General features: G+C 40.9%; 1 protein-coding gene across 1 annotated transcript in view; it reads right to left on the bottom strand.

Annotated features, from left to right (window-relative positions):
• Erc2 (ELKS/RAB6-interacting/CAST family member 2) overlaps window positions 1–14,639 on the bottom strand; it is a 681,609-nt gene that overhangs the window by 278,896 nt on the left and 388,074 nt on the right. The window contains 2 exon segments of the mRNA XM_042054009.1: window positions 906–1,046; window positions 4,086–4,226. Of these exon segments, the coding sequence (XP_041909943.1) occupies window positions 906–1,046; window positions 4,086–4,226 (282 nt within the window).

Raw genomic sequence — 14,639 nt, forward strand, 5'->3', positions numbered from 1 at the left:
ATAGAGCATTTAAATATTAAGCATTCAAAATAATTCTTGTGTAGATACAAACATTGTTCACAGCTCTGGCCATCCATGCCATCTGTCTTCATAACTATAGTTAATAAATCACTATTCTAGTGTGCTATGAATCACAATCAAATCTTATTATGTTTTATTATATATTTAGATTCTTATCTCTTCTAAGTTTATTAGTTGTCAAGGGGAACAAAAGACTTAATAGCATTATGAGTTTTCTATGAACAATGAGTGCAGACGAACCACACAACATAGGGAAAGAGTCAGAGGAACAATGCATGACTGGAAATGCAGTCCACAAAAGTGTTCAGGTTGGAGCAAACAAGTGGATGCCACAATGGAAAGACCCTGCTTTCTTTTCCAAAGACTTCTGGATATAACAAGCTTCCTTAGACAGTAAACCATTATTAATTCAATATAAATCATCGTTCTACAGATGCACTAGGGGGCTGACTACTTTAGTGAGCATCTAGAGACTGAGTGTTGCCAGAAACATTCTTGCCCAGTTGTATTACAAAAATTGATCTGCATCTGAAGCTATAAATTTTATCAGAATATGAAGCGATGTCCGGATTCTTCCCTTTGCTGAGAATATCCTCCTCCACCTTTTCAGAGGGTTTAGACCCCCAGACAGTGGTGGCTAGTTTTTATTCTTTTTCATTTCTCTAATTATTTTCTCTTTTTCAAGTTTTCTTTTGACCGCAAAATTAAGATAGGTTTTCATATTTACAAACAGATTTGATTCAGACTTCTCAGGAATCAACTTAAATGTTTCTTTTATCAGCAGATAACCCATGATAAGGAGTTTGTTTATTCTGAAAAAGGCCTCTCCTCTAACCATTTTATAAATTCATCAATGAGCCCATCTGTGCTTAGACTGCACTTACCTTTTTAAGCTGTGCTTCCAATTTGCTACACTCTTCCTTCTTTTGTTCGATGGCTATTTCTAGGGATTTTAATTTGGAGTCCCTCTTCAGTCCCGCAGAGGCTAATGAAGACGCGTGTTCTTTGAGGTCGATTAAACTGGACTGAAAGGAGGAGAACACCTGTGAGGAAAGCATCAGGATTTCTCCGAGCAAGGGCATCAGTACAAACTCACATCGCCGTAAAATATGCATTCAGCAGAAGGGGTAAGTTTTACTAAAGTCGTTAACAGTGGGCTCTCGCCACGGAACGAAAGTTGGCCAGCTTACAAGACAGAACAGACTTTCATGGCAGTAGAATCAAACGTGACTAAATGGTGTGGTCAATCAGGGCAGTTTTCACATCTCAAAGTCATGTTCAAGATCATGGTCCTAGGGTGATCTTTCAGCATTGCATCTCCAAACACATGCCCTGAACTCTCCATTTGTATTTATTATAATTAAGTTGTGCATATGCTGAGATATGAAAAACAACAAAACAAACAAACAAACAAAAAAACGCTGACTTTGATGCTTCTTTCCCAAGGGTAAATCAAATGTAAAACATCCAATTGCATTTTATCAAACTCCTCTTTAACAGAAACACATGACTAATTTTTCAAATATCTTCTAATGAATCAAAGATAAAGGTATTTGAAATTCTAGGATAAAGTAGACTCCAGAATCATTGAATGGTCAATCTCCTAGCAGATATAGGACTGCCAATAGTGCTCAGTTATCAACATGCCCAGAATCCCAGAGTTTCCCTCTAGAGTCTGAATTCCAAAATCCAGAGAAATAAATACTTGAGCATATCTCTAAACATAGTTTTTGCTACCTATAGGGGCAATGTTTATTACCAAACATGAAACAGCTAACAACAACTATTAACCAAAATGTGCCCACTTCTGCGCTTATATCAACATTGCAATATCAAAGAAGACAGGGAGTACACAGTGTTCTTTCAGGACACGATGCTGCCTAACACTATACAAGACCTTGTTCTGAGCACCGACTGAGGCCGTCATTACCCAGCAGAAAACTCCCACACACGTTTGGAAGGACAGGTGGGTAGCACTCATTTTTCAAGGCAGCAGGCTGGCACTCACATCCGCTGTTAGTCTTGTCCAAGATCACTCAGCCATTAAAGGCAGATTCAAGTCTCAAACTTGGGTCTACAACTCTGATTTCACTTCTACAAAAAATGAAGGCCCTTATAATCCAGTTATTTTGTCATAGTGAAGACATATTATCACCCAAAGTAAATAGTAACTTCCATGTGAACTGAAGTTCTATGTTGTTCTTTTTTAAAGTGTAAATTGCCAGTTGTGACAGCCAGCTTTATTTTGGCTACACTATGGCTCCTAGTTATTAATCTAGGTGTTGTGAAGACAGTTTCAGACACGACTAACGCCTATAATCAGCTGGGTTTAGGTTTTAAGAAAATTATCCTCGGTCCTCTGGGTGGGCTTGATCTACCCTTTGAAAAAAGCCCTTAAGGAGCAAACCTTCAGCCTTTGTCCCAGGTGGATACAGTAGCAGCCTAACTCCTCCAGGTAGTCACATGACATGTGTTGGGCTTGTCCACCCTCCCTTAGATCAAAAACCATTTCAGCGAGTCCCTTAATTTAAATTTACTAATCTGGTCCTGGTTTTGTTTTTTGTTTAGTTTGGTTTGGTTTGGTTTTTGGTTTTGGTTTCTTTGGTTGTTTTCTTTGAAAGAACATACCTTACCAAGTAGCAACGCCAAGCGCATTTGACAGTATCTGGAAAGGTTTCTGCCATTGCCCATGTGACTGATGCTAATCATGGTTAGCACTGCCCATGTGACTGATGCTCAATCATGGCTAGCACTGCCACGTGACTGATGCTCACCATGGTTAGCACTGCCCACATGACTGATGCTGAGTCATGGTTAGCACTGCTTACAAAACCAGTTCCACCTGAAGCTTGCCACCTCGCCGAGGTCTCTTTTCCACTAGCAGTGCAAACCCTCAAATGGCACTTCCAAGGCCAAACAGTGAGAAATCTTATAAATGAGGACAAAGCTAGTGTGCTTCTGTCACATGCAAAGACAGACCCATCCAGTCAGAACTGGCTGTGCAATGCAGAGTCAAAGAAAAAATCTCCTTTCTAAAGATCTAGGAAGCATCCATTTTAGGGACAAGAGACTGCGTTCTGGTTCCCTCAAAACTCCTCTTGCATCAAAGCTCAAGTTCCTATTTAGGGAGGACTGTAAATTGTGTAGAGTTATTAACACACAGGGGATGGAGTAGCTCTGGAAAGATGAAGGTGCAGCCGTGGACTAGGAAGACCCAGCAAGACAAAGGGGCTTGAGCCATCCTGCAGAGTGTGCACGTCTGGCCAACAGAAATCACTGTGGCAGGGACAGCTGAGGATGAGGACAGTGGGCAAATAAGTTACATAACTGCTTCATCCATAGCTCCATAAAAGTATCCTCAAGAATACTGAACATGTTATAGGTATCCTCTGGAGCGTGGAGACTGCAGCTCCAAACAACTGCTCCGGAATCTCCAAGCAACAAAGTTCTTTATAATACATTGTCTTACTGTAAAAACAGAGGTGGGATTTATATTCTGTATTCAGCTTTGCTATAGTGTGAAATGGCTTTAAATAATTTATTGTACCATAAAAAACAATTCCAGAAGAGAAGCTATATCTAACTGAGAAATTTGTCTTCATGGTCATGTTTTCTAACCAGGCAATATTGGGTGGTTCATTTGAGAACTGCAAATAAATTCAAAATACTCCAAAAGCATTTAATAAGTAAAGAGGAGTTACTATTATCATTGTTGTTATTGTTATACTAACTGATGTTCAAGCAAAAGATAAAAGGACCTAAAAAAAAACCCTTCTTTAAGGCATACAAGTAATAGTTGGTAAAGTAAAACACAAGAAAAATGCTTCTAGAGGCCACACTGCCCAGCCGGCTGAGTGGTAAAGATGCCCAAAGACATCTTTGATGAAGGAAGACACTGGTACTCTCTTCCCTGGAACAGAGGCAGCCTTCTGAGAGTAAGGACACCATGTTCCCCAAGTCTTCACACTACACTGTATGTCCCCAGAGACTGTTAATGAAATCAACTTCAACAAAACAGCGTTTGGAGAATTGTGGATGTGGTACCTTCATTTCCCCAGACTCACCTCTTTCTCCGTGAGTTCAGCCTGTAAAGCATTGACCTTTTCTTTGAGGTCTTTGTTCTCCTTTCGAAAGGATTCTATCTCTTCTAGTCTCTCCCGGTCATCTCTCTCCCTTTGCTCTTTCAAACGCTCTATTATTCTCTCCTGTGAGGCAAAAGAAAAAAGAGCACAGGGGTGAAAACTCACCAGCATGTATCCCTAAGCATATTGTAAAAGAAAATATGAGACAATTAATCTAAACAATTCTCCGTAATAATCAACATGGAAACTTCAGCACTGGATATATGTATATATACATGTATTTGTAAAATAAAATCAATATGCAATCACTTTCGACTTGTTAATGCAATTTATCATTACAGGGTGACAAAGGAGTGTGTGTGTGTGTATCTTTGTGTGTTTTGTGTGTATGTGTGCACATGTGCATGTGTCTGAGTGTGTATATGTGTACATATCTATGTGTGTTTATTTGTGTATGTGTGTGTGTTTGTGTGCATGTGCATATAGCTGTATTGCGTGGGTGGTGCGTACATGCTAATGTATACAGATAGACATATGTACAGGCTGATATATGTGCATAGAAATTCTGACATCTGCTATGTTCTTTGGTCACTGTTACCTCATCTGTTGAGACAGGGTCTCTCATGGAACCCGAAACTCGCTGACTTACGTAGTTCGAACAGCTAGCTACAATGATTCTCCTCTTGTCGTCTCCACAGTGCTAGGATTACAGGTGCAAGCTGCCATGCCCAGCTGTTTTGGGGGGCACTAGATGCTGAAGTCAAGTCTGCACAGCTGTGTAGAAGGCACTTTACTGACTGAGGCCTCTCTAGCCCTAGAAGAGACTATACTGGCACCACTACTACTGCTCCTACTATGATTACTGCTGGAAAAGCTTTTGCTGAAGCTTACACTGTGGCACAAAAATATATCTCAACTGATTGAAAAGTAAAACCAGTCAAGAGAGAAATTATGGCACCCAAAGTGTTTCTCTTTAATAACAGCAGGATAGACTACCAATGGTCAAGCTATGGGCTGATCTTCAGCCCTGGTATCTGGGAAATGGCAAGAACACTTCTAGATGAGGGAGGTTCAGCCAGAAGGCTCTGTTGCAAACTCCCTGCACAGAGAGGGGAAGAGCAGTGGGCTTTTTGATATAAACCCTGCTTCCTTGGCTTCATTTATCATGAAGCATCAGTTCCTGAAGATTTGTCTCAGCGCACGCAGAAGACTATTGGGCAGTAAAGAGCCCGAGACTGAACAACAAAGAGAATGTGAGACAGAAAGAAGCCTCACATCATTGTGGGGTCTGTTTGTTTGCTTGGTTTTATTTTTGCTTGTGCTTTCGTTTGGTTTGGTGTTTGGTGTGCCTGGCTGTGTGCTTCCTTCAGTGGCTTATTTAGAACTCAGGTTTTGTTTAAGCAAAGTGCAGATATCCCTGGGACTGAGAGCTTGTCCTGTGCCAGGGGCTGTCACGTGCCCTTCTCATCAGTCATTATCACAACCTCGAGGGTGCAAGTAGCACAACTGCTGACAGGGCAGAAGCGAGGCCTCTTAGAGCGCAGAGAGACTATCTGCCCATCCAAGGGGACCCAGCTTATTGTCGATATAGACTGGACTAATGAAGAGGATGTGAGAGAAAGACAAGCCTATCAGTAATGCGGCTCTTCCAGTGTGTCTGGATATAGGTTGTTGTTGGTATTGTTGCTTGGGTTTTCATCTTCTGTTTCTCCCAGAGGTCTCTTGACAAACACTGGGTACTCCAGAACTCAGGTTATCAGAACTCAGAATGCAGATAGCTCCTGTACTGAGAACTCATTTCATGCCAGGGGCTGTCATATGTGTTTAATGAAAAGAACGTGTTTAATGTGCCTGAATATTAACCTGTGATTTAAGATCCCTAAGGAGGCAACTGTGCTGTCAGTGATAATGGTGTATATATTAAACGATTTGAGGAGAAAAATGGCTATAGTTACCTTGCAATTTTTAAAGCCTACTAAGTAAAGTATATTAGAACAGCGGGTGGCCCAGAGCAAATAGGTCTATTAATTAAGCATATCTATTTCTTCTCGATCCCCGTTATGGTTCTATTTTCATCTGCACATGCAAGTGATAAGTAACTAGATGCTCATGGGATCCACAAAGGAAGACATGGCCACAGTGCACCGTAAACCTCTCAGAACTTTTAACAACTTCAGATTGCCAAGCCTTCTGACCTTTGCCTGCGCTAAACTGTCCATTCTACCACCTGGATCTCCCCATCCCAACCCCTATATCAAACATACGCTGGCCTGACAATCCTGACGCTCCAAGGGGACCATATCACCCTACTGTAAACCTTCCAGACGCCCTATAGTCCAGTCACATCGCATTTATTGCTATTTACGTTTACAGTTTACATAGTTTTGATTTAAGCCCATTGTGCCAGTTTAGTCTTCCAAAGAGCAGCATCTAAGTCCAGAGCTAGCAAACTGCCTGGCATACCACACTGCAGGGCACTTTAAAAGGACAATGGAAGGGAGAATTCAAATTAGGGATCCTCCTGGCTTCAAAGCAAGGGTCATGAAATTAAGAACTGTGGGTAACATTTAGAAGGTGTCAGATCATCTGGGAAATAGGTAAGTTTGCTTTAAGCACTGAGCACAATTGTCTAAGCATGGGTGGCGGGGCAGAGACAGAGAAAAAGAAGCAAAGCAAGCATTATTATACATAAAAGCTTATTGATGATTCAGTACGACAAAAATACTCCTTCACTGATCACCAAACTAATTTAGCTGTCAGCTACAGAGAGCCAGGTATCTAAACCATGCGATAAAAAGCCCTAATATGTCAGGATCCACTTGATGAACAACCAACTTGCAGAAATTCGGACACCACGTTCTTGTTGGAGCCTGGTTTGCCTTGGCACATACTCTTCGGGTACTCATCTGGCTCTGCACAGTGCTGTTCACATTGTGTTCTATCACAGGGTAGGAGCAGCATTTCAGTGATCTGGGGTTCTGCTATCCAGCCTCCCCAGTGGCTTATCTGTAAGGTAGCTACGGCAGGGCGTGGCCAGACTAGCTTTATAAACACAGTGGGTTCGATCTCTTGAGCTTCTGGGTGGCACAATCTCACTTTCCACTGGTGCTGGAGCTCAATCCTAGAGCAGCCTCACGCATGCTAAACAAATGCCCTACCACGATGCTTTGTCCCTGCCTAAGTAATAAAATTTTGACTCAATGAGCTGCATCGTTTTTTATGCCTTCTACAGTTGAATTAAGATCCTGGAAATTAAAAGAAAAAACCATTCCCCTAGTGCCATAATAAAGGGAAACAGTAAGCAGAGTTTGACACAGTCTACAACCAGCCAAAGACAGCAAACTCTTACTTATTAGTGGCTGGGGACATCATTCAGCAGAACAGCACATGCCTAGAATATGCAAGACCCTGAGTTACCAATACCATAAAAAATAGCTATAACCCCCCAAAATTTACTAATAATTTTTCCTAATATACTAATTGTTTTTACACCATGCCTTATTCTAGAACACTGGGTCTCAACCTGTGGGTCATGACCCTTTTGGCAAACCTGTATTTCCAAAAATATTAAAATGTTTTATGATTCATAACAGTATCAAAATTACAGTTATGAAGCACCAAGGAAAATAATTTGTGATGGGGGTCACTAAATATGGGGAATTGTATTAAAGGGTGGCAGCATTAACAAGGCTGAGAAGGACTGCTCTAGAGGAAATGTTCAATTAAGCAAGAGTAAAGATGGTATTGTCATGGAAAAGCTACTTAAGTTACATCATGATGTCCTTATAAGGATAAGATCAGAAATGTTTGCTCTTTGTGATGCCCAATCTCAGCCGTCAGCGTGACAGCACTGAGCCACAACTCAGAGATGAATGATGCACACCTCTGCTCTGTCTGCAAACCTCTTCCAGATGATCAGAGCACAAGGGTGCTGGCTCGAATTCTACATTAATCCTGTGTTGGAATTATAATATGATGGCATTATTAAGAAAAGGGGAAAGTGGGAGGTAGGATCTAATTGGAGGATGGAGGGGTGTGTCTCTTTGGAAATTATTTTTCCTATATCTCCTTTCTCTGCTTCCTCACCATCACAATGGAAGAAGCTCTCCCCCACCATAGCCTCTTCCCCGGGATGGACTGATAAATAGGAACCTATGAGCAAGTTGCTCCATCAGGTCCCAGCTACAGAAAAATAATTAATACAACTATATTCCCTCACTTATGAGTTAGGTGGCCTTGGGTGAGTCAAACCAGAAGAAGCAATGAAGTCTCAACCATAGGGCAATACAGACAGGATGGAAGTGACTTCCAGGAGTCCTGGGTGACCAGTTAGCAACTTGCATAATTAACTGATGCTGCCTACCCAGTCCAACTTCTAAGAAACTTATTTTACTTTATTGAGCCTCTATCCTTTCTTCAAATTGGAGGAGCAGTTTATAGTTAGCGTTACCTGACATAATCTAAAATCACCCAGGAGATGGGTCTGCTGGCATGCCTATGCGGAATAGCCTGGTTTCATCAACTGAAACAGGAAGGGCCGTCTTAGTTGTAGGGAGGAACATTCCTTTGCAAGGAATCCTGGATCATCGGAAGGGAGAGACCCAACTAAGTAGTAGCTTTTACAAATGTATTGTTCCCTTTTTCTTATTGTGGACAACATAACGCGATACTTCAAACTCCTGTTACGTTGACTTGATGGCCGTGAAGGACTCGAGTACTTCTTTCTCCTTGAGTGGCTTCCGTAAGAGTACTTTATACAGTGATAGGAAAAGAAACTAAGAGATAAGCTGGTGCCAGAAGTGGGTCTGTTGATAGAATAAACCTGACTGTATGGCTCTTAGGCCACTGGGGTTTTGTGTCTAGAATACGGAAGAATTCGGAACTGTAGGATAGAAAAGCTATAGTAGAATCTAATGGGTCGTTCTGATGGGATTTTGGAAGACCAAGAACACAGAGAGAAATGTGGACTGAGAATATTCTGATTTTAGAAGCAACAAGAAACTGTATAAGGAACAGGGAGGGGGGCTCATGTGTGATATTTTGACCACTAATATGGCTTTCTGTATGGAGAATTTGAGTAAAGTTGAATTTAACGGTAATGAACTAGACTGTCTGACAGTAGAAATTTGAAGGCAGGACAGGATTCAGGTTGAGCATGGTCCCATGTCACTTCACTTATTCAGATCTACAGAAAGTTGTAAAAACATATAGTTTGTGGAAGAGGAGAAGAACCTTGAACAAATTAAACTTTGCAGCCAAGGAACCAGTTGAAATAAAGGGGGTAATTATTAAAAAAAAATACACTGTTCTATAATGGACCAATAGAACAAGATGCCCTGAGGGCAAGATATGACCCACTGAAGGCTCTGACTTGTGAAACTACAGGCTTGTTTGAAGAGGAAGGTCTAAATTCAAACAGAGATGCTGAAAGAGTCCACTGAAATGTGTTTCCCTAGGGTCAGGTCCCAGAAACCCATACAACTCTGTTACAAGAGACTGAAGGACTTCGCATGGTTGCTGTTTTGGTTTCGCTTGTGCTTACAGCACCAGGTCACAACCCATTGTTCCCAGGAAGTAAAATCAGCAAGTTAGAACATATCCATAATCAAGCACAGAGAGCAATGATACACTTACTAACTTGCTCAGCTTGCGCCTCTTACTCTACTATAGTTCAAGGTCCAGCCCTTGAAATGGTGCTGCCCCTACTCAGGCTGGCTCTTTCCACCACAATTAAGCCCATCTAGAAAAAGAATTTTCCTCACAGGCATGCCCACAGGAGGCAAACCTGATCTAGGCCATCTCTAATCGAGACTTTTTCAGGTGAGTCTAGACTGTATAAAGTTGGCTACTAAACTGAACTAAATCGTATTCAGCCATGTGTTATTGCTTTGGAGTCATGAAAGAATGAGGGGGCTATGGAGAGCATCTGAGGCCAGGCAATATGGGGTAGCACCAGAATTCCTGTAAAGAGGCCCTCAGGGGGCATTGCATGCAGGTCTGAAAGTAAAGACCAAGACATCCTAGAAACTCCAGGATCAATCCTGGAGATGCCAAGACCATCCGATAGATGCCAAGGAGAGTTGCAGACGTGGAACGGAAAATGACCCACAAGATTATATGCTAAGGGCAGCAGAGCTACAGGGGCGGGGTTACCAACGCCTATTGGAACCCAAATGATCACACTATGCGCCACAGATGCAGGAGTGGAGTGGGAGGATTTGGTGATCTCCCTGCCAGGTTTTGGGATGTTTTTATTGTTGTGTTAGTGGGGGTTGTTCATTTGTTTCTCAAGGTTGTTGTGTTTTGCTTTTAAGTGTAACTGTTCCTTGTGCCTGCTTCTTCCATTCTGGAAGAACGCTGTTTATTCCTGAAACTGTGCAAGCTGTTCTTCATTGTAGAGGAGCTCACACTGCAGAGACGTTGGAAGGATTTGAACTCTGAAAGCCGACTTTTCATGTTGGACTGACTCTTTTACATTATAACATGGTCATGAGCTTACGGAGGCAAGAAAAGCTTGTGGGAAAGGTTATAGCTCACAAGCAATGTATCTGGGTGTCAAGCTGACAAGGGTGGAGTTAGCGTTAATTGCCAACTTGACATAACACAGGATCACCAGAGAGATGAGCCTGTGGGCATACATTTGGGAGATTTTTATCTTGATTATACTAATGCATACGGAAATATCTATTTTACTTGTGGCCATGAATGATCTCAGAGCAGTACGACCAGGGTTATATTAAGTAGGGAGCTAAAGGCATGTATGCATTTGGAGCCCTCTTCCTCTGGCTGTGAACAGTGCCCAGCTGCTTCTAGCTCCCCGCACCTTGATGCCCTGCCATCTAGGACGGTACTGGCAACTGTGAGCTAAAACATAATTCTTCTCCCTTAAGTGCTTTTGTCAAAGTACTTTACCACAGCAACAAGGAGCGGAAATGGGAGGGAAATTAGCGGTTTCCCAACGTATCAGAATCTCTTGTAAGCTTAAATATTACATGCCACTGTGGATCCCAGCAGAGGAACAGAGAAAATGGTGTTGTCAAAAGACCTCAGGTCACAAGACTATTTGGATACAGCCAAAAATTTCCGACCTACAGGAAGAAATAGTTCAATATTTCCAGTGATGGCTTCACTAGCTCCTATTCAATGAGTTTTCTCTGCTTTCCTAAAACATTAGCACAAAATTCACTCCAAATAAATCCTTTTGTATTAGTTTTTGTTGTTTTTTTTTTTGTCAACACAGTGAAAAACTCCCAAATCAATAGTAAATAGACTTTGTAACCAAACTAGCTCAGAAGCCAAAGCTTATCCATTCAGTGGACCTCAGCATCTTCGTTCTTAAGAATCAGTCTTGGATTTTTGTCCATGTCATGGAGGTCCCAGCTCTCTCCCATCACTGACTGTCCTCCCTGTATCTACTAAACCATCTGACTCACGGTTGTCCCTCCTGGTTCTTCCTGTTTTCTGACTTCTAGTTCTCCAGCTGTTCTTCTGGTTCTCTATTTCAGATGCTATAAACCCAGAGTTAGATATCTATATAATCTAAATAATTTCCTGTGCAGGTGTTTCCAAAGAGCCACAAATTAGAGGGCGGGCAACTCAAAGGTGCATGAGGTGATCCAGTACTGAGTGAAACTGGGCAGAAAGACTGGCTTCAGTTAGTGACCACGAAGCAATGAAGGCAGGGGAGGAATGGCAGGGCTCCCATTAACCTCAGCTCTCTTTCTCTGATGCCCCCTTAGGCCTTGAAGGAAAAAGTTAACAAAAGGATGTTTTGGAATTGGGAAATTCCTTGTCTTTAAACTCAGATAAATGAAAAAGGGCCCAGTGGGGGGACAAAGATAATATCCTGTCAAAAATCCATGACATGGAATTTATATGGGATCTCTTTAAGTCTATGAATGTTAAGAAGAAGTAAGAAGGTACTAACATATACCCAAATATGAAACAGGAACACATAATTTTAATACCCTCTGAATCATTTCATTTTTATAAACAAAATTACACAGAGAACTCTAGAAATAACTTTTCCAAGTTGGAAGAATATCTTTCCTTGAAATATACTAATGTATTAAACAATATACTAAATATTCTTATAGATTCTCAAATAAAATTTATAATCTTATAGTTTAATCTTAAACTTATAAACACATACCTCTCTAATATGTCCTTAAAGTCTACCTCACCTAGAAATATACCCTTTCCTTTAACTTCTATATACTTATTGTATGCCACAAAGACCAAGGGAGCTGGGTAAAGCACACTATTCAAGATTTCTTGTCAATGGCTTCAGCGGTTCTAGGACACTAGATTTTCCATGATACGTCCTTCTAATTCTGAACCTACAGTACAAATCACGATTAAGACTAGAGAGGGAACTGATGTACTACCTTATCTAATTCTTTCATCCAAAAGAAGATTTGAAGGCCTAAAAGGAAAAATTACTCATCAAAGTTACCAATTAGAATAGAGATGGGACTGTGTAGCGTGATTAATAAGAACCCAGACACAGAAATTGGGGTTCAACCTGAAGATCCAAAAAGCAAAACAGCTAGCCACTGGCTCTTACCTGGACCTCAGTCTGAAATGGCAGTTCTTCCTCCAGGAATCTCAGAATGAGACTGTGTCTGAGAGCTGTTTTCTCCCGTCTTATATTCGTCTCTGGGCTGGGATTAAAGGTGTGCACAACGACTGCTTGGTTTCTATGGGAAACTAGCATGGCTACTGGGATTAAAGGTGTGTGTCACCTCTGCCTGGTCTGTAAGGCTGATCGGTGCAGCTGTTTTACTCTCTGAACTTCAGACAATCTTTATTTATTAAAATTCAAATGAAATATCACTACATTGATTCCAGGAGGCAGGATCACCATTTCAGACTGAGGTGGAGGCAAGAGTCAGTAGCTGGCTGTTTTGCTTTTCTGACCTTCAGGTTGAACCTCAATATCTGTCTCTGGATTTTTATTAATCATGCTACATTTGGTGTCCAACATTTGGGATACAAATTCATTTAAAAAGGCTGTTTGCCTGAGGCTTTTTAGCCACCACCTGTGCTTGGGAGAAAAAATAGCACTTCCAACTCCCATCTGCCCTGAATTAGCTTCCCCTCCTGCCCCGGCTGTCTGCCCATGGCTTCCTGTGGAACCTGTGTATTACTGCCACCCCACATGTGGCAACAACACAACTTTCTGTGCCCTGGCAGCTTCCTATGGCTCCTGTGGTCCTGGAGGCTTGCTACCAATCCCGCATGCTGCTCTTACGTGGCTACTGCAACTTCCCTTGGCTCCTATGGCCCTGGCACACCCACTGCAGAGCTTCCCTGAACAATGTCTCTTTAACAAAAATCCATTCATTTTGGTTGTTTTGAGTTCTGCTTAAAAAATCCACAGGTTAGCAACACTGGAATAAGTAAGACCATAGCTCCAGCGTCACTGGACTCCTTTAGTGGTGTATCTGTAACACCTACTGGCCCACATCTTTATTACACCTTAACATTCTCATCTGAACCAGGATTTTAATGAAAGTAAATCATCTCATAATTGCAGATAATATCACCATCCACAAATTTAATAACCTTTTAATTTATACTATGGAAAAATTTCTAAAAGAGGTATATGACCTACCTTGAATGTATACAATCTTAGCCATCTGTGCTATTAGTTTGATAATTCATATTATATTCTTAAAGAAATGGTTTGATAATACAGTCAAGGATGAAAAACTTATAGAAATGATATAGGCATTAAAGACTATTAATGAGAAGTTGGCTGAAAGGATCCATACCATTGAAAATGATAACAATAATTTGACAGGCAAAATTCACTCCATGGCAACAGGTTATAAAAACCTTACAAAATGGTACTAAAAGATTATCTAAAAGGATTTATACTGTTGAAACTGACAATCAAAATATGTTAAAAAGTTATAACAAGCTATCAGATAGAACATCCCTCCTGGAAGGCACTCTACATCCCACCCAAATAATCTAAGGACAAGAACATAAATCTAAATAAATAAATAAATCTAAGGATGAGAAGATATTATTAACAGAAAAACTTAAATACTTGAAATCATATGTACACGGTGAGAACCAGAAATTAATTGATTCGATGACATCATTAGAAATAGTCACTGGTCAAGAAATTCAGACTCTACAAAAGACAATGATACATAGATTTGAAACCATTGAAGAACTTGTCAGAATTGATAATTAAGGAGATGAGGTACAGACAAAAGACAATAATAAAGACTTAACATTGCCAGTACCTTTCATAGATGAGATTACTAACCAATAGTTTTAGCTACTTATCCTGTTACTATTTCTGAAAAGTCAGCAAATAGTAAATACACAAAAGGATATACAAAATGTAAATGGGAACGTATATGTATGAAATATCTAAAAGATATTAAGCAAGCAGCAGTATCTTGTGCCATGCAGTCACCATATGTGAGGCAGTTGGTAAAGACATGGGCTTCAAGAAATAAGGGAACTACACATAGCTAGCTTCGATTAGTCTCAGCTGTACTAGAAGATGGTCCACAG

The sequence above is a fragment of the Arvicola amphibius genome, chromosome 12 (genome assembly GCF_903992535.2).
Source record: "Arvicola amphibius chromosome 12, mArvAmp1.2, whole genome shotgun sequence".
Classification (NCBI taxonomy): domain Eukaryota; kingdom Metazoa; phylum Chordata; class Mammalia; order Rodentia; family Cricetidae; genus Arvicola; species Arvicola amphibius.